General features: G+C 37.5%; 1 protein-coding gene across 1 annotated transcript in view; it reads right to left on the reverse strand.

Moving 5' to 3' along the window:
* Positions 1-5,533: 5,533 nt before the first annotated feature.
* Positions 5,534-21,342, reverse strand: part of LOC123972109 (epidermal retinol dehydrogenase 2-like) — a 46,364-nt gene continuing 30,555 nt past the window's right edge. The window contains exon 7 of the mRNA XM_046051363.1: positions 5,534-8,233. Within this exon, the coding sequence (XP_045907319.1) occupies positions 8,137-8,233 (97 nt within the window). The 3' untranslated portion in view covers positions 5,534-8,136. The remainder of the gene's footprint in view (positions 8,234-21,342) is intronic.

Consider the following 21,342-nt stretch of genomic DNA (forward strand, 5'->3'; position numbering starts at 1 on the left):
CTTGGGAAAAGACTATGCTTGTTATCTTAATCTGTGCCACTCAGAAGTATCAGTGTTAGTATGGTAATTTAACTAATCAAAGACCAACTAGAAAATGAACACAATAACTTACAAGCCAGGGAGCACCTATACCTACGGGCATAGCAGCAGCATCCTATCACAAAGACGCCTCAAAGTGACAAAAACTTGCCAAGCCCAGCACAGTATTTTGCCTTTATTTCAAAGTAAGAGCGCTGTTATTCAAGATAACTTCAACCAGGATCACAAAATTGATCCTCAGACTACATTAAAAGAAGCAAATTGGATGGGAATTGGCAAATGGTGTTGGCAAGAATGTGTCAAAGAGTAATAGTGAGAAGTGGAAGTTAATAGACAGTTGACAGTCTCATAATTGATGAATGAACCCTAATGGTGAGGTGAGATACAGCTGATACCAGTGCACCATGTAATGCTCCATAGATGTGGACCCATCTCTTAACTTACTTGTGGTATAATATCTGTGAAGTCAAACGGTGAATCTACCCTCCAAAGTGTAAACGGCCTAACATGGAGGTTTTTGTAACAGGGAGAATGGATACTGCAGAGATAGAACACACGTACTGTCCAGCGGAAGTATAAAATACTGTATGTTGTGCAGGAACTGCACACTAAATCTTGTCAAAGAGGAAATGCATGACTACACTGAGCTCTGAGGGCGGAAATGACAATACCTAACATCAGTCAGGTGCAGGTGTTTATGACCACACGTGGCTGTTATGTCACATTGTTGTTCGTTGTTATTTTTCTACTCTTCCTTTAAAAAGTAACCATGCCGTGCAGGCGCGATGTCAAAAAACAATGGCTGTCAACATGTTGTGTGATGTTTCGCTGCAGTGGTGTGTGTGTGGGAACAGTAATTTACTGAGCATGGTCCATGGTATATACAGGAATCCTGAAGTAAAATTCAAAAGCTTTTTAAGACCTTTTCAAGACTTTTTCAACATATTTCAAGACTGCCGCGCCACTTTGAGCTGTAACTGATTAAATCAGCCACACACCTTTAAAAGGGGCGTTTTTTAGTTTTTAAAAGGAATTTAAATATATTTATTGCCGATATGTCATCAGGTTGTAACCACCTAAAAATTGATGCATTCAAAAGCTTTCTCAGTTGCCTATAACAGCCGGTATGGGCCAACAGTTTTCTATGTGAAGGACTGGTCAGATTTTCTGAGAAAAGCAACTGTCTTACATAGACTATGACGTTTATGTACGCAATATTACAGCAAATCATGTGAAACAAATGTTGTGTTTTAGTTGGTTTAAACTAGATAATGTGAGTTTGCCTGCAATGATATGTGTGATAAGTTTCATCAACCACTTGATCAATACAACAAAATTCAAATAAGCCAGGAGGGGACAAAGATGAAGAGAATAAACTGAGTGAGGAATAACGTTAGTAGTGTAGGCAGTGTAGCACAGGCACAACCTGGAGGAGGAACTAGTCTAAATGACTGTATTAGTATAATATTATCACATTAAATTAAAAGTATATTGTTAATTTAATAGTAAACTGTAAGTTTGATATTAATATATTCATTATTTTACTATATTCAATATAATAGTATATAACTTACCACTAGTGTCATATTAATTACAATTACAGCTGTTTCAGTTGTTTTTTATTCATTAACTTTGTGCAAGAAAAATGCTCTAGGCTACATGATAGTCTCCAACCTTGATTTTACGCAGACTACTAACTCGTCAATAATCATAACCATTTATGCAGAACATTGAGCTTTTTTTTTTAAATCCCGCCCCATCCAGGCTGTGATTGATCTGTTCACAAAAAGTGACATTGATGAGAGCGTCGGCTCCGTGTTTCAATAAAAGGCAGAGATTTAGCTAAATAACCAAACGTTAGCCAAACCAACACGCTCCTTGAATTTTCCCTGTTGTCTTGTGTCTTACCGATTCAGCTGCTGGCGGCGCATCTTGCTCGCGGACACCCTGATGGTCGTCTTTGCGGTTGGTGCCTTTTTACGCCGTGGCCAGCTGCTGTGCTTTTGTCATGACCCTCTTTAAAACATATGGCTCTATGAGTTCACTTTTACACAAATAATTGTTTTAGATTTCAAGTCAGAAAAAGAATAATTTCTCAGCTGATACCACCTCTCATAGATTATGCTGACATTGTCTATCAGAACACCTCTGACACTTAAGTTGTTTATAATTCTCTATATAGATTTGTTTTGAGGTGTCTGTTTCATGAATTGCTTAATTAGTTGCTGCCTGCTCCCTGGATTGTTATTGTCCTTGCTATTTGAAACAGTTCCATGTGGATGTTCATATCCACTCAGACAATACGGTACATCCCCTTTTCTTTGTCCGCAGGAAAAGATGTCGGGGCGCAGGTCATTCCAATACAAATCTCCATCCGACTGGAATAATGATCCTCATCTTTTTCTGCTGCTTCTCATCTTAAAACAAACCTTTTTATGCTTTTAATTTTAATGCAGTTTGTCTTCATTTTATTTCTGGATGAACCGAGGACAAACTGCTCAAATTGCTCTTTATGCTGATGTAATGGATTTATTATCCTGATCATTATCCATACAAATTATACTTGTATAACAGTTGAGGGTGGCAGAGGGAGAGTGAGCTGTCTGTATCTGTGTGTATGTTTGTTATGTAATGCTGTTTTTGTTTGTACGTGTTTTATTTTTGTTTCTATTTGTATTTATAGGACCCCCCTTGAATGAGATGCTTCATCTCAAAGGGCTATCCTTTCAATAAATTCAGCCAACTGCAATTCAGTCTTCAATCTTCCACTTTAAACTTGCACTGCAACAATTGTGCGCTAAACCTTTCAGTCACTACAACACGTTTACCTCTGACCGCTTCTTCCTTTGTTGTACCAGCAATCTTTCTGAACTGCAATGGTGAAACACCCTCTTTCTAATACTAATAGTAAAAGCATCAACCCTTTAAGTTGCTTACGTGAAGTTATTCAGCTAAAATGATCCTGTTATTCTCATCCAGCTAACTTGGTTCTTCAAAACAGACATGATTTGATTTGTGTAATCTTGGATTATGTTATCTTAAATATCAGTGCACTCTTATTTTTTAAAATGAAGAGAGCATTAAAACCGAATTAAAACCGTGATCAGCACCCAATAAAATGATGATTGGTTGGCACTATGGCTGCTAACATGAGGGAAAAAAATACATATTTAGCTTTAAACATTAAAGTCTAAATATGAAATAAAACCCTGCCAAAATCACACACACAGCTAATTATAGAAACCGCAAGTTATAAAACTGGCTTTAACTGAAACTGAGTGCTTAAAGCCAAGTGCTTGCATACTTCAATGTGTATGATGCAGGTACATTTCATGCACTTTATTACTCAATGTCAATATCTCCATTAAATTGTTATAACTGAATGCCATGTTTTCTGGTTTCATTGATCTGATAACAGAATCCTTCAGTTTAATCGATCATTTTTATATATCATATTTATATTCTTGTAATTACTTATAATACAGTTCTTAGTGCTTGCTCATGGGGATCTGAGAAGCTCATTAAAATGCACTGAGGTAATTCTTTACTATGGTGCTTCATGCTGTTTGTACTCATTGTTTTTTATCCTTTATTTTACCCTGTTTTGTTTTATTTTGACTAATTTTTTTCTTGTATTTCATCAAAATCTGTTTTATATTCCAATGCTGCTATTATAGGTACCTGGTCCTGAAAGACTGCACTTACGCAAACGTCCTATTTGAACTGCAATGTTTTCCAATTTATAATTCTTGTGCTGTATTCATCTGGAATCTTTTTTCTTCTAGGTTGCTAAATGCCGTTGTTTTAACAGTGTTGTACTTACACTCTTGTTTTGCTTTTATTCATTTGTTCTCACAAATTTTATCTTTTCTTCTTCTGTGCAGATATATTGGTTTTAACAGTACTAATACTTTCTCTTGTTTATATATTTCTACATTTATTTATGTTGACTGTATGTTTGTCTACGTGTAGCACCTTATCACCACAGCAAATTCCTCGTATGTGTAAAACACTACTTGGCAATAAAGCTCCTTCTGATTCTGATTCTGAAAATTAGTTGATGCATGGGCTACACAAAACAGTTTTGGTCAGCTAACTATAAATAAGCCTGGTCCTTTGCGTCTTTGGAACTTAGTGGACCTTCGCTCTAACAACAGCTCCAGATATTCATATTTATTTCAGAAATCTGAACAATCAAGGATTTTGTGAAATAAAGCTTACTTATGTAAGTCATGTACACTTTAATAAATATGGACCTGCAAATGTTGTTAATCATCTCAGAGTGTTAAACATTAGCAAGTAAAAGAATTGCGAGATAAAATCAAATTCATTGATTTAACCATGCAACATAAGAGTGTGTCCATACTGTGTTTTTCTCTCGTATTAAAGCACAGGCAGGGAGCTGGGATGAGGCGCTTGTGTGGTGAGAGAGATGAACAGTACATGGACACAAGCCCCTATATAATAATCAGAGCACTCACATAAGAACGTAGCACCAGCAGATCGCTAAATAGTTTTTAAATTTATGAACAATTCTCTGCCAAAATCTGCAGAAGAATCTGCGTAAAAACAGCTGTTTGCCTTGCAGCTCTCTCTCAGTGCTATCCATTGTTCTGAAACAACAGCTAAGCAGAAGTCACATGCATCTCGGCCATTAATTTAACACAGCCTCTGGGGGGCACACTAGAATTATCTAGTATGACTTCACTCCAAAGATAATGCAAACAAGTTGCTCAGATTTCTGTAGGCACATGTCCTACGCCTTTGGTAGGACATGTAGGACTACAGTTTATCTTTACTGGTACATGCCAATCGCGCGTGTGCTGAAGTGGCCACAACTTATCCTGTAAACTCATGTATTACTAATTATTGGTATTTTAAATTTTGTTAGATGTTTAAAAGCAATGTCCTTGAGGTAATCCTGAAACCCCATTATGAGTTGATATGAAAGTGTCCATTTGTTTTGGTCTTTCTCAAGAAAAATGGCAGGAACTTGCAATTACAATGCGATGAATCATACATCAGCTAGAGCTTCATAGGCCTTCTAAGAAAGTGGACCTGAAGCCATGTCAGATTAATTGAGGCTGTGATTCTGCAGAAACTCATAATATGAAGACGACTAGAACAGATTCACTTCCAAACATTGCTAAAATGTAAAGATCTTCTTTGAACACCCCCTTTAGTCTTAAAACCAGGTATTATTCTTAGTAGGGCTGCACAATTAATCAAAATATTAGCGATATATAACCCCAACAAATGTTACATCATCATGATTATAATCGTGGTTTTTTTCAGTGAAAATGAAAATTGTGATGCAATTTGTGCAGCCCTACATCTTAGAAAAACATAACAGGCTGTAATTCTATATGAGGGCGCAGTTGAGAGGATGGGATTGTTATAAAGAAGTGTAATGTACTGTGATCGCTTTTTGTGCCTTTGATGTGATCTGGCAGTGAGGAACACTGGAAATCAAAGGAAAACCACTGAAAACACATTTGAAATCAGAAAATGTATTGATCAGGATCTTAAAAATGACAGTTCCAGGTAGTTAACGTTCAAACACTGTGCAATAGCTCTGAAAACATATTGTATGTACTACACATAAGTATACATGTACTATTTAGATACACACATTCATGACATTCTTTTGCCATTTCCAGTACTTCCATTATGAGTCATTTAACGGCATGATTCAGGCAAAATGTGTAAACTCTTATTTGCAATCCATTTAATCAGTAATTAAACATTCTTTCAATGTGTTCAATATGAAAACGTCCACAAATGACATTCATATGATAGCTATCAGTTACACATTACATATGACACATTGTTAAATTAAAACAAAGTTAGATCCGTGTTCCCAGATACATGTCTTACAATCTTTATAATATTATAATCTCGCCATTATAGACTGCTACATGTTAGTAAATGTGCTTAATAAGTGTAATGATAGGACCATCAAAATCTCGGTGGAATTGAAAAAATTCTGACTGAAAACTATTACTTCATAAAACAATTACTACAGGTTATTCCTGAAATTTGAAAATGTTTTTATCCACAGGAAACAATCACCTTTCTGTCTGCCCGCTGAACATACTACTGAGAGGTATACTGATAACTAGGCACTAATATACAAGCTTTCTATGGCTTTTCTAACACAATGATTCCCAGCTCAAGATCATGGTCAAATGGCAGGCTTTAGCTAGATAACAGGAAGTAACAAGAGCAACACCACTGTAAGAAATAAAAAGTTAGTGGATATAGCTGAATGTGATGTTACTCACTTGGAAACTAAAGGTCTTTGCACACCAAGTCTGTGTTATTATTTTATCCCATAAAAATCCTTCCACATTGAGTCTTATTATTCTGTTAGTTGTGAAAACACAACGTCGCCTGTCTAGTCTCGCTCTGTCTCTCTACTCTCATTTTCTCCCTCGCTTCCCTCCACTGGAGGAACCTCTCTCTGCCCACGTCTGGCATTTGGCCCCGCGGCTACCTGAAGGGACTGAGCCGTCCTCTCTCTGAGTCTGTGTGCTGTCTTCATCCTCTATTTCATCCTCTTTCTCCTCCTCACCCGCCTGACCCGTTTAATTTTCTCCTGGAAAAACTCACCTCATCTTATTTTAGGGTGTAGCACTTTAAATGTAAGCATACGCCCTCAACAACAGATGGCGCCAAATATCGGCAAAGTGAATGTTGCCATCCTGCATGTCACCATCTGTCCCACTGAAACATGGAGAGACACAGCGATTGTGTTTAAAAAAGTAACTCAAAAGTAGGTCAAGCTAACAAACAATTGAAGAGGCGTTATGGTGGCTGTTGTTGTTGTGACCATTTCATAAAAAAAGTTATTTTATTTAAAATATGTTAAAATCAACAACCTACCTTTTATTTAATGTGTTTTTATTATAATTATTTTCAAATAAAATGATTTTCTTTAGAAAAACAAGATTTGGTCTTCAGAAAGTATTTTTCCAAAGGGTGGGGGGGGGGGTGGGGGCTCTTATATTCTAACCAATACAGTAGCTATTAAAGTTATAAAATGATACTGTGCTTTTGGCTTATATGAGAAAAAGCAGGTAATCGAAGCTGTTCCGTTTTCAACGTGCAACAATTTCAGACGAAAATACACAATAAGGATGCTTGTTACTTCTATCTAGCCTCAAACTCAAAGCCAGTTTTTTCTGACAAGTGTGCTTAAGTTGTATAAAGGCGTTTACGCAAGGTATATTTTGGAGGCAAATCCCAAGTGTATACAAACTCGACCTGTCTCGAGCAAACGCAGGTGAATATGCACCCTATCAAGCTAAAAATGATTTGTGCGTAATCTCAATCTAATTCATGAATCTATGGAAACAATAAGCAAAGTATAGCAGTCTCTACTCACACACTAGCTAGCTGTAGCATGCTAGCATGTTGCTACCTAGTACAGCTAATCTCATAAAAGTATATTTGCCGTTTGTAAATAAAGATGTACTACAAAAATAATCAAGTTTTAAAACTTGTGCCAATAACACAAAGTAAAAATCTGCTTTGTGTTCAGTCTGAACACACAAGAACTCTGAGTGGTCTGACCATCATATTCCAGACTTTAACAAAGTCAGGTACCAAATATTTCAAAAACCCTTTGGTCAGATTCACTGTTCCTGAGTGTGAGCGCGTGGCCCTGGCACTTGGTTTTAATGTGCAATGACTAAAGACTATAAAACACTGAGCCACTCAACAACAAGTCTGTGCCTTAAAATCCCATATTTAGGATAATTATCCCACTTCACTTTTTACTAATGATGTAGTAATTAAAAAACAAGTACATTAAGGATATGAATGCTTAAAACATGAATTATACAGTGCAAGACATATAAGATTCTATCATTCATTGATATATAGAATATAAGTATGAACCATTGAAATGATGGAGGCATTAAAGTCTAAAATTCAAATCCAACCTTTGCCACTACTCTTCTGCCCTTCTCTATTAGTAATATTAGGCCAATACACTACGAAGATTAAATCAGGTGTTGATATTGATGGGTTAAATACTTCCATGGCTCCTTCCATTTCAGTCATCCTTCACTTTTTATTCTCCTCTCTCCTCCTTCAGTCCTGTTTGATGGGGCGTCCCTTGAACGTGTCCATGAGGTTGAAAGCTCCCAGCCATTGGCCCAGCAGAATTCCCTGCTTCATAGGGAGGATACTGTGGAGAGAAACACAACAAAGAAATCAGACGGCCATTAAGACCTTTCGGCTGGTCCTCGTGTCTTCATGATTTCTGATTAGTCACTAGAGATATTCATCTGTGCAGAAGAACACTGTGCACAAACTGGATTAAGAAAGAGCCGGTGTGATTGCAAAATGTTAGCAAGCTAGTGTTGAGGAAATATTGCGAGCCAGGTTCAGTTGTGGAGAAGTTTTGGAGACTTAAGATAGCATGGTTTATTGAGCCCAGCCAAGGAGATACAGTGCCAGCGTACAACATGTGAACACCAAATCTGAAGGATGACATCTTTTGGTCCCTTTTACGTATCTGTCTTTCGCTTCGTTCTTGTAGGTTTTCTCTCTCAGGTCATCTTTAACTGGCACTAACCTAGAGCTACAAATCTGTCTGATGTTTAGACTCCAATGCTATCCACGAGTTGTACTCTTATCTGTGGAGTCAGTAAGTTCTTGTAAACATTCTTGTAAGACTCAATTTTGCCAGATTCCCAGAGAACACCGATATCTGTATATATATATTTATAACTATATTTATAACTTATTGGGTCAGCTAATGACTCCAAGCTCGGCCTGTCTTACCTCACATCAATTAAACCCCCTAACAATATTCTTTAACAGCTAGGGCTTACTGTTATTAATTGCAAATTTCCTTCTAATGTTGTATTTCATCTGTAATAATATGATCCCTGTAAGGTAAGGCTGTTTGCTGACTAGCCTAAATATCAGTAATGTTAGCTGGTCACTCAAGCAAGGCCATGTAGGCACTCCCAACAAATGCAGTGACTTTAATTCTACTTCATTGTTTGAGATTAGGCTACATTGGTTACTATTTAATTCAAACTAATTATTTATTCGAATCTTTTGAAATTTGAAAAAGTGACAACTCTATATTAAAACATAAGTATTCACTCTGAAAAATGCATTCATGCATGCGTTTAATCAGAAAAAAAAATCTGCATTCATCCCAAGGCATTATGACTAAAACATTTTTGAATGTATGGATATACAGAGAGGAGGGTCAAAGGGGTCTGATAGGTTTAGCAATGCCATCATACAAGTATAATACAGGCACGTTCCTAATACACAGTGTTGGTGCATAAGTTCCTAGTAAGATACAACTATTTGCAAACATACTCTCCAAATCTTGGGAGTCAAATTCATACAAATAATAATAAAGTTCATTTTAACACTCAACATGCACTATACTGAAATGTGTTTCTGCACATCTCTGTATCTACAGCCTCCAATACCATTTTACAGTTTCAACAAAAACTGAGCATTATATACAAAATAAAGGTCAGATTTATTGCAGGACTTTTGTATTAGACTTTATTTGTTTTGCCAGGTGTGCCTAATAAACTGGCCACTGAGTGTTCTTCATAGATTTGAATGGTGCTTTAGGTATTTAGACTTCCTCCACCCAGCACTTGCATGTATGCAATATATATATATATATATATATATTGCTGTTTTGCTAAGTAGTCTTGAGAATGGCACATAATAACTGTTTTGCTTTTACTAATGTTTTTACCTTTAACATTGTCAATGACATTTTGACATCATTACATATTTGACTTAGTTCATTATGCAAACAGAAAACTGTTTTTGTGCTGTGTAGGCCTGCTGTTTTGTGGCAGAACTGATAAGGAATTAAAACAACACAGCGTATTTTATCCCACTTTTCTCATATCTGTCGAGGTACATGATTTCAAGTAAATTAAAGCTGCAGATGTTGAATCCAGTGTTGAATAAATATGACTAGATGTGGGTGTTACATTACATTCATTTGGCAGATGCCTTTTGTCCAAAGGAACTTACAATAACTGGATTCAACCAACTTTTTTTACGAGATAGGGTAGACATAATGACTACATTTTGTTTTTGTGAAACGAAGTGTAAGAAAAAAGGACGCCTTTGATAGAAATGGTGTGATAGCTGTTGTAAAGTGCTAAACAATCTTGTCTTCGTACATTGAATTGCAAACAAGTTGTAGTTGAACAATAATATGGTTTAAAGAGAGTGAAACTTCACCTGTTTTACACATAAAGGTCAGTTTAGTGCTCATGATATATACTCCTCAGCATGTAAAAACACTTTTATAACACCGATGATGTCGTCACGGTTCTCTTGTTTTGGGCTCAATTAATAACAGAAAGAAAGTCTGGGAGCGTGGACTTTGGACACAGATGTGAGCATTTAGTAGACAGGGTAGTAGTAGTTGTGCAAAAGTGAAAATAGTTTTTATAGAGTGATCTGATGTGACGAATCTCTTCAAAAACTCATTTTTTTCTCTTTCACTGTGTTTTCATAGTTTATTAAAATGCATTGTGGCTTGGAGGTAGAGCGAGACGCCCATTACTCTGAAGACTGGCAGTTCGTTCCCCGGCTCAGCCTGCATATCTAAGTGTCCTCTTGGGCAAGATATTTACCCCAAATTTGCCCTGATAGCTGTGTGAATAATTAGTTTCTGATGAGCAGCTTAGAGTCCGACCGATATGGGATTTTGAAGACTGAAGAAGATATCTGATTTTAAAATCTGATAATCCGATATATCGGCTGATTTGTTTTTTTCTTCTTCTTTTCAGAAACACATAACAAAAATTAGCCAAACATTTATTATGTGTACTTAAGAGACCTCACCATGATGACATGACATAATGCAGAATTTATTGTTATAAATAGTATTTTGAACAAAAGTACAGCTGATTATGTGAACACCAGTGTTGCCAGCAGGTGAGTTGCAGAGTGTCCTCTGGTGGACAAACTATGTAACGACAACACCTGTAACATGATTGAAAAATCCGTCTTCCATCTGTTTGTTTCTTCTTTGTCATTTATCGGCTGCTATACACACAGATACCGATTTACCTGCAATTAGCTCATATCACCCGATAATATCGACACAGTGATTTACCGGTCAGGCTCTAGTTGCATGGTAGCTTCTGCCATCAGCGTATGAATCTGTGTGTTAATGGGGTGAATGTGACATGTAGTTAGGGGCTTGGCGATAGGGCAAAAAATGTTGTCACGATAAAAACATTCCATACCATTCGATATCGATAATTATCGTGATAAATATCGCGATAAATATCGCATGTAGTTAGGGGCTGGGCGATAGGGCAAAAAATGTTGTCACGATAAAAACATTCCATACCATTCGATATCGATAATTATCGCGATAAATATCGAATCATTATTTCTTTCAAGTTTAAAGGCTAATTTTTGCTCATTAGTGTAGATTAAAGAAACCAGATAGTTAATTGTATGGTTAAACTTTACCTTCATGGCCAGAACGTGACAAACACTTGACGCCAAACAGCGGATCACTTCACAAATCTGAGGTAGAACATTCAAAACTATTATGATAAAATCTTTTTCAGTCCCTTTTCCTCAACAAAATAAATATCTTAATAGAAAAATTAAGTGTTAATTCAACCGATTTAAATCAAACATTTATTGGCAAATAATTGATATTGGGGACAATTATATTGTGATGATTATCATTACTGACTTATTATCCGGCCCTACATGTGGTGTATCATTAGTACATTGGAGAAACAACTGCATTAGAAAATCTTTAATTAACCACAGCTCACAAGATGCGTTTCAGTAAGAAATATCTATCCATCAGAGCTTAAAATTCTGTTGGTGTGTCCTGGATGTTAAATATGTCAACCTGAAAACCTGATAAAACATTTAATAGACATGATGAAGTATTTTAAATTTGCTACAGCCCTTATTTTGTGCCTCTGACTGGCTTCTACTCCATGGCAGCCAAGGCCAAAACTAATGAAACTGTAGCATTTAGCGCCATCCAGCAGTGGACACTCTAGTACATTTATTTGATAGCTTTAGTTAGTAGTTACTTTGTAGATTTATATCCAAAATATAAATCAATATGATAAAATATAATTTTATCACAGGTTAAGCCACCCAGCAGTATACAAAGTACTTAAAATGAGCCCCACCTTTACCAGCAGCAACATTAAAGTGATGAGCACATTAAAGCAACAATAATTTTCATTCAGTGACTTAAATGGGCTGTTTTGCATAATGAATACTTTCGATACTTCAGGCTGTTTAAGTAGGCTTCAAGATTTAAGTAGGGTTTGTTAGGTAATTTGCTGCAGCCAGAATGATGCCTTCTTGCATCTCTTTTTAATCAACCCGTGTTAGCAGCTTTTGGATGACTAACAATCCTCTGACTAACAATGACTGTCTTCAAAGAGGGAGCAGAGACAAGGCTGGATAATACAACAACACATTATTAAAAGCGTGAATACAATGGCTTTTATATAAAATGAACAGAGGTGACAGGCGAGGCACGATCTCCATTTGTGTGAGCTGCGTTCCAGAAACGAAAAGCTTTCTAATGGAGAATAATGGCTCTGTCCCCAGACAAATGGACCAGAGACAGAAGAAAGAACAACGAAAGAAGACGTCTCCAAAATACTCTTATCAAACGTAATTAAAGGGCAAAACTACTCAGCTGAAGCACTGAGGGTTTTATGCAAGGTTATCAGAAACGATGCAGTTTAATTTCCGTTACCAATCTTACTGTAAAGATATTACACAGTTTTAACAATTTGGATTAAGTGATGGGAACTGCACTCCGTTTACTGGAGCCAATGCAGAGTCTGACGTGTTGCTTTATGGGAAATGGAGGCATCAGAAATAAGCTTACCTGACGCTTAAAAGGGCTGTGACAATCTGACAATCAATAATACATTTGCTGTGATAAAAACTACAATATTTTTACATAATTCCAATACTTTAATCTTAAAGCTGATAAAACACAAAGTGGGAACTCACATCTTCTAAAACGTTTAAGCAAATGTTCAAGTAAGCAATATTTTGACAACATATTCAAAATCTAAGAAGCTACAATTCTAAAAAACTCTGTTGTAGAATGAAAATAAGAAAACCCTTCATTGGCGCAGGTTAATGTGAAATGTACGCCAGGATGATTGTCACAAGCTCACACAAGTCCGCTCCCAAAGTATCCCAGATATAATGTGCAGAACAAGGACTATTCCAGGCATTTGGAGTGTATTTGGCTTAATGTGGACTTTGAATTGGGACAATATTTGGGCCATGTTTTGCAAGTCCATGAGAATGAGAATGGAGACTAAGAAATTCCTGAAATAAAGTAAGATAAAAAAGTACCTGCTAGTATTTCTAAATCCATTTTGCATCTAAAAGAATTGAGAATTTTATTGCTATATTAACCAGCATGACTAACAAGGGTGAAACAGTGATATTGAGAATAGTGTGGAAAAAGAGAACTTAATTTTTTAAACATTGTAACTACAGAGAAATAATGAGGATAGGAAAGGAACAAAGACCAGGAATGACTTGTCAATAAATCATAAATCCTTTGTTCACAGTGGGGCACAAGGTGGGTGACGCAGGACTCGTGATACCTGATGACTCTGCATGAAGAGGTCTGGACCTCTGGAACTGTGCAGATTTAAAAGCAGAATGCATTTATCTCATTCTTAGGGATAGGGATCGTCAATTGTTATTGATATTTATACCATTAATGAGGCTGCTAATGATTAATGATCCGAGTCTTTGTCGATAGCTTTCCACTATTTGTTGACAGTTATTTAGTAAGACCAGACCCAATGGATTTGGCGGTGTTCCAACTCAAAGACAGTCGAAGACAGTCCTTTAACTGATGTCCTTTGACGTTGTGTTCCCTACCTTACAAGAAATTAACTTGGAACATAAATGGCATTTCACTTCTTTCTTATCTTTGGGTTTAATGAAATTAAGCTAAGCCTTTGACCGTTTTGCACGTTCAGCCATCCGAGCAAGCAACCAGCTGACCAAATGAGAAATGAAGCGAACGAGGGCCTGAGGAAAATCTGCAATGCTGCTAGTGCCAATGTAAACGTGACAAAGTATGGGGTATGAACATCAGTGGTTCATGTTAGGGCAGGGTGATGGATGCATAGGAAATGTGTGTTGGGGTGTTGTAATGTGCAAAAAACAATAAATAAAAGAGCATGTCTAGAAACCAAGGCAAAGGTGGAACCTGTGGAGGGAAATTGAGGGTAGTAAATTAGCAGGGTGGTCTGTAACGTCAGCCCAGCAAAATAATCTATAAGAATGAGAATAAGGTGTTACAAATATTCTACAGGGCAATAGGCCAGGTGCCCAGAGTTACCGCAATCAGTCTCAGCTTTTTATCCTGGTACTGTTAGGCAGAATTACGGTATAAAATATATATCGGTATTTTCTGCTAAGTGGGCCGGAGGGGAGAGTGTCTGTTTTAGGGCCATGTTTTTACTATTTGTAGTAACTTAGCTTGTTTTTTATTTGACCATTTTAATAAAACTTGATTTTCCATCTAAAGTATCACTCACTTAGAATCTGCCTCCTTCAGTTCTCTTCAAACTCACAGACCTAACTTTGTCTGCTGCAAACACGTCACTGTACCCTGCTTCTTTCCGGCTCTTTCTGCCTGTATGTCTGATCCGGTGACTTTCTCCATCAGTAGTAAGCTACATTGTAGAAAGTCGCCAAAAAACAACACTTTGTTTCACAAAAACAAAATGTAGTCATTATGTCTACCCTATCTCGTAAAAAAAGTTGGTTGAATCCAGTTATTGTAAGTTCCTTTGGACAAAAGGCATCTGTCAAATGAATGTAATGTAACACCCACATCTACTCATATTTATTCAACACTGGATTCAACATCTGCAGCTTTAATTTACTTAAAATCATGTACCTCGACAAATATGAGAAAAGTAGGATGAAATACGCTGTGTTGTTTTAATTCCTTATCAGTTCTGCAACAAAACAGCAGGCCTACACAGCACAAAAACAGTTTTCTGTTTGCATAATGAACTAAGTCAAATATGTAATGATGTCAAAATGTCACAAGTGTCATTGACAATGTTAAAGGTAAAAACTTTAGTAAAAGCAAAACAGTTATTATGTGCCATTCTCAAGACTACTTAGCAAAACAGCATATGTATATGCATACATGCAAGTGCTGGGTGGAGGAAGTCTAAATACCTAAAGCACCATCATCAAATCTATGAAGAACACTCAGTGGCCAGTTTATTAGGCACACCTGGCAAAAACAAATAAAGACTAATACAAAAGTCCTGCAATAAATCTGAGCTTTATTTTGTATATAATGCTCAGTTTTTGTTGAAACTGTAACTCGCGTGACTCCGTTCACAGCAGCAGCTGAAACACTGAACTGTTGTTTTTTCTTCTGCTCTGTGTCTCCCTCCATGTTGTTGAGAGTTTGTGAGTAGACGGTCGCGTACAGACGCAGAGGGAGGGGCGGGGCTGTGCGGTGAGGGAGAGAGAGGAGCAATCGCTGGCAGGACTTTACAGAAACACATTAATTAATTCATCATCTAACTATATCGGTATAGCCTTAGTTTTAGGGTTTTAGTTTTAGGTTGAATTATTCCAAGGCAATCACAGCATGAAGTAGTATTAGTATATTTTACCACTTTGGTAACATTTCAGGAAAGTTGGATGATTATTATGATATTTTTGGACATAATAATTGTAGCAAAAAAAATCTGACACAAGCCCTAGAAACTGACCTACAGTACTATCAGTGGATGCAGGAAAGCATATCATAACGATATCAGTGCTAACTTTTGGGGTAACTTCACAAAGTGTAACAAAGCTGTTGTTCATTTTTGGTTTTAATAAATTATATTTGTTTTATGTAACAATCTTTAACATTTAGTTAACATTGCTATTGATATCCATATTAGAATGGACATCAATAAGCAGCAATGTCAGCAAAAAAAGAGCTAGATGAGTCAATGGGGAACAGTTTAACACACAGACAGTGCATCAAATAAGAGGAACAGACAAGGAGATGACACATACAATTGACAAATACTGCTAAATGAGATCAAACCTTATATGGCCAGCCTCTGTAGCATTGTGTTCATTTACATCAGAATTAAAAGTATTTTACATGTTTACCGCATGTATTTAGAAGCATAAGCCAAATGTTTGAATCCATGATGACAAACACAGAATCAGACCACAGACTGCAAATGCTGCCCATAATGAACATAACCACATGAGCAGGGAAATATTCATGGGGAAACTACACGTCAGCACCATCAGAGACAAAAAGACACCCAGTCGCACTACAGCGTGTCTTTTTTATCTTGGAAATGTTAACTGCTGCCTGTAGGGAAGGCCTGGTTTGAGGAATGACTTCACTTTATCCAGAGCCCCTACTTTCTGTGTTCTCAAAGTAGAAATCCAGGTTTTCTCTAATAGGTACTCATGATGCATCATGATGTGCGCTTATGCTTACTGACTTGTTCTGCCGTCACACAGAACAGCTGTTTGTCATTGTAATTTGTCAGACAAATTCATGATCATAAAAAAGAGATTTGATGGATGTCTCTGTCAGCAGAGCAGGAGTTTAGATCTTTATAGATCTAACCAGTTTATGTGGACATACAGACAAGTGGTACCCAAAGCCAGAGGACGTGCAGCGTGCTTCAAAGCCAATATGACATAGTGGCCAAACTGTGTCCGGGTCCGTCACGTGATGGACACTGGTCCCAAACCTAGAAGCCGAACGACCTCTGTGTCTCTCAGACAATAGTTAATGCTGCTGTCTTTCTCTGTGGGAGCATGATGACAGCTGAGCAGATACAAAGATCTGTTGCCAAGACACTCAAGGACAGTAGATTGCATCCTGAGTCAGACGTAGAGAGAGATACCGGCTCCTAGAAGATAATACATGTGACCTCCTAATTCCAACATGTCTTATGTAGACAAAAGAGTTATCATCCAATAAGAAAGTTTGCAGTTTTCACATATTTAGACTAGTAGAGAATGGCCTTGTAGGGGGTAATCACAGACTCTGCAGGGACAGTGAAGGCATCAATATTGTCGACCAAGAAGGGAATTTAAAATTTAGTTTTGGCACTACAAGGTGTTATCATTTTGGGCGGTTGATACCATTCTCTCCTTGGTCGAGCTTTATTAAACAATGCTGTGCAAGACATCCTGAGTTCCTGAAACATTCTTCCTTTAGGGTAGACCAGCTCACAAGATTTTCACACCAATAACATTCGGAAAGTCTAGAAGAGCTGCACGATTAAATCATCTTATCCCCATTCAAGTTAGCGGAGTGCTAAACCTGGCTCTCCTGGCAGAAGTCTCCAGAGCGCTTGCTCTAAAAGTCACATGATGCGGAAGACCCAGAAGACAAACATGTGGCTTGTGGCTTCATGCGCCACTGAGCGTCATGAGAATCATTATTTTATAATCACGACGACATCTCATAAAATCAACATACAGATCGGCTGTGGGATCGGCTTTATTAATATTTAAAATGAGCGAGCACAGAGAAAGTTAGAGACCACAGAGGTTGCCTTTTCAACTTCTCTGCCACACTGTGCAGGCAGACACAGTCAGTTACTGTGATCAAGTGTACTGAGTTTTAATATAGCTGAATTTGCGATATAGTTTAACTCATTTCCCTGTTTTCTCTTTCTCGTGTCACACAACAGAGCAAGTTAGGCATAAATGGAAATAGATTTGGTCGTGACTCATCAGTACAACCTGTTAACCAAAAGTTATTGCAAGCTGCTGGCCACTGATCAAATATATACTGACATATAATATTATATTCACAAAGTCAGCAGCTGTTTGTCTATATCCATTAAATAGGTGTTCATCAATTCAAAAACTGCTCTGGGACTCTACCCTGCATCCAAATAGACTAGGGATGAGGGTGACTTTAAAAAAAAAGGGTGATTTTATGAGGTTAAGGCATGGTTGCCCTCAAAATCCACTATTATGAACACTGAATATATGAAACCTGAAACCTTCTGACATTGTAGGGCCAGAAGCACAGACAAACCATAGGGTATAGGGCATGTCTGGATCAGTAACAGCTCCAATGAGTGTAAAACTTTAATGAATCTAGAGATACTCAAAGTAGAATTGATTTTCCATGAAATGGTATTCTTATTATTCTTATTTCCTATGTTCACACATACACCTGCACACATAACGGTAGTTGAAATCACACCATTGTGTGGGTGTACTTACTGATTTGTTCAACATCAGCTACAAGCCAGCTCCTGAAAGGAACATAATCATGCTTCATAAGTTCTATCCAGCCAGATACTTGTGCCCACTTCCATAAACACACTCATTGTCTCCATAAAACTGATGGTCTTTGATGGCTCCAACTGCCGCAGCAGTAAGAGAGGCAGCCTGAGGCCTGTGTTTGGTTTTACTGAAACTCATAAACACTGATACAGAGTAGCCAGGTGCTTTACTTCTTCTATTATTTTTTGTTTCTTCTAGGTGTTTTTCCAGTTTGTAGTCAAGCGCTGTATTTGGAGACAATTTATAAATTTATCACCTTGTGCTCTGGGTGTGCAGCAATTTTGTTCCCACATCCATGAATCCATCCATGTACTATTTATCCATCCGTGTTTTATTAATCCATTCTTCAACTCCTCTGTCAATGCAGTTAGAATATTTACCTTTTTTCCTCCTTTGCTGCAATAAAGGTTGTCAAACAGCACAGTGGCTGAAAAGCAGACATGATGACCTGCAGCCAGTCAAAGCTGCCAGCCCTCTGACTGAGCTGAACTCCAGAACGAGTTATTTTCTTCACCTAGTTGGCTAGTTTTGTAAGTGCGGCAGTAGTGCTGGTTGGTCTTGAAATTTGCTGGTGCTGGAGTTCGGAGCTCCAGCTTACTAACGTTAGCTTATGCATGATGGTGTACAATGTAATGTTTTGTAGTATTCCTTTAGTACGTCACCTTAATCTTGTTTGTAGTGCGTGCAGTGGAGTAAGGAGGAAGTGCAAAGACTTTACAGATCAAACTCTGTTTAGAGGTCTTGGGGAGTTCTACTGCATAAGTGAAAAAGGTTGTATGAAGAGATGGCTGAGTTGTGGGGCAAATGCATTGTCCAGCGCCAGAAACCGTAATGAACAGAACAGAAAGTTGTGTACCACAGTGTGCTGCTGCGCGTGACGTCGTGTTATTCTTCTGCACATGCGGGCCAGTTTCAGGCTATGGACAGTTCACACTGGAGTCTGATATTGGCCACATTTAAGCAATATTGTGAACTGTCAAACAAAAAAAAACGGATCTGGGAAATTCTGTTAAACCATTTATATAATTGCACACCTTGTCTATATACAGTATGTTGCCCATTTTGACTCTGATAAAGACACAGTAGTGTTAAAATGTTAATATGCACAATTAAAGGCTGCAAATCAATCAGTGCGCTCCGGTCTCTGTTTTTCCTCAAACTGAGAAGCACCTGATTCAGCAGTATCAAAAAAATCATCAATTCATATTCACACCAGTTACAGTATGGATGCGGTCATTACCTTTCCAGCCACTGGCACCAGCCCAAGTTGCACATCAATCCAATACAAAGCTTTCAGTCCCATATGCTTTAATTGACTGCCACTATCCACATTACATAAACTTTAATGTTCTGCCCAGAACCTACTGTTTGCTCAGTCAGTCTCAAAGATCCAACCACTTGTCGCTCATTTTCATGCACGTCTAGATTGGTCTGTTATTTATACTTTGTCCTGTAGTTTTGCTAGTCATTAGATCCGGGTAGGTTGCATTTAATTTCCTGTTCTCATCTCCTTTCTCTGTTTATGTCCCCTCTTTAAACCCATGCTTGTGATAAAAGGTTGTATAAATAAATCAACTTGGGCCTGAACTGTAAATGTGTAACAAGAAAATGAGGTAAACAAATTCAGGGCATTTAGGGAAGACAAATAGATGGAAGGAAATGACTTTTGTGAAGTGTGAAAATTTAAATTAAAGTGAAAATTTAAAAAGAAAAAGTCCACACTGTCCTGACACCGCTCACTGAATCACTGATTAAGTTCTAAAAAAATAAAATTCAGCTGAGACGGCCCCAGGTTACATTTCCGCATTTATACAAACTGTCTACGCACAGTTGTGTCATAACTGTGCTCATGACCATTTCAAAGCAGAACGTGGGATTATTGGATTTATTGAGATGCTTGAGAATGTGAGTCAGTGTCAGTAGGCACAGCGTCAACAAGGCATATTCACTGCACTGAAGAAGTGAAACTCAAAGATAACAGAGACAGAATAGCACTGGCTTTCCTCAGATAATGACCTTGAAAGCCTTATTTTTTTAACACAGCGTGTCCTTAATGTCAAACTTCAGAGGAATGGGTTTTTGTGTAATATGTTGTTGTGCAAGGTTACAAGAAATGTGTTCTAGATAGTCATTTATCACTAATAGAGTCAAGTGTTTTGTTTTATTTTGGCAAATTACTTTACATTATGGATGTGCAACTGCAACTACAGTCCGATATAAAAACACCACTACTCACCAACTAAAGAGTGACAGGTGCTGGAGCTAAGACACAATGTTAAATATTAAGAAAAACATCCACACACTATACAATACTCATTTATTGAGGTAAGCTTTTGGTCAGGGACCTTCAGGTTGATGCCTGAAAATGTGTGCAGATGATGATTATGGACAATTACAGCTAAAATTATTATCACGGTATCGACTGCAATGCTGTTTATAGTTTATCCATGCAAATGGAGTCTGGTAACATTTCACACAGTGCTACAGGGGACGTTTTAACAGAGGTTCTGCCACAATTGACAGGTAAATTATAGATACTAGATACAGTAAAGATAATGTTTACTTATTCTAATTTCAGTTGCTTCTTCTTTGCCATACTCCTGATCAATGTACAGTCAACATAACTCAACACTTCCTTATGTATTTTCACATTAAAAGTATATAATGGGAAGGCTGCCACATTTGTAACCTGAAACTTCTGGAGAAAGTTTTGAGTTTCATTAGCTTAATAGTGTTCAGGGGGAGAAGCCAAGGTGAACTGATGTATGACTCTGTACTGATGGGATTAGTGCTGCGGAAATTGACATACGGATTATATATACAGAGTTTCAGCAGACATGAAGTTTTCTAGGAGTTTATTCCAGATATACGGAGCATAAAAACTGAACGCTGCTTCTCCTTGTTTAGTTTCGACTCTGGGGACAGTAAGCAGGCCTGTCCCAGACGACCTGAGAAGTCTCG

Source organism: Micropterus dolomieu, linkage group LG06 (assembly GCF_021292245.1).
Source record: "Micropterus dolomieu isolate WLL.071019.BEF.003 ecotype Adirondacks linkage group LG06, ASM2129224v1, whole genome shotgun sequence".
Classification (NCBI taxonomy): Eukaryota; Metazoa; Chordata; class Actinopteri; order Centrarchiformes; family Centrarchidae; genus Micropterus; species Micropterus dolomieu.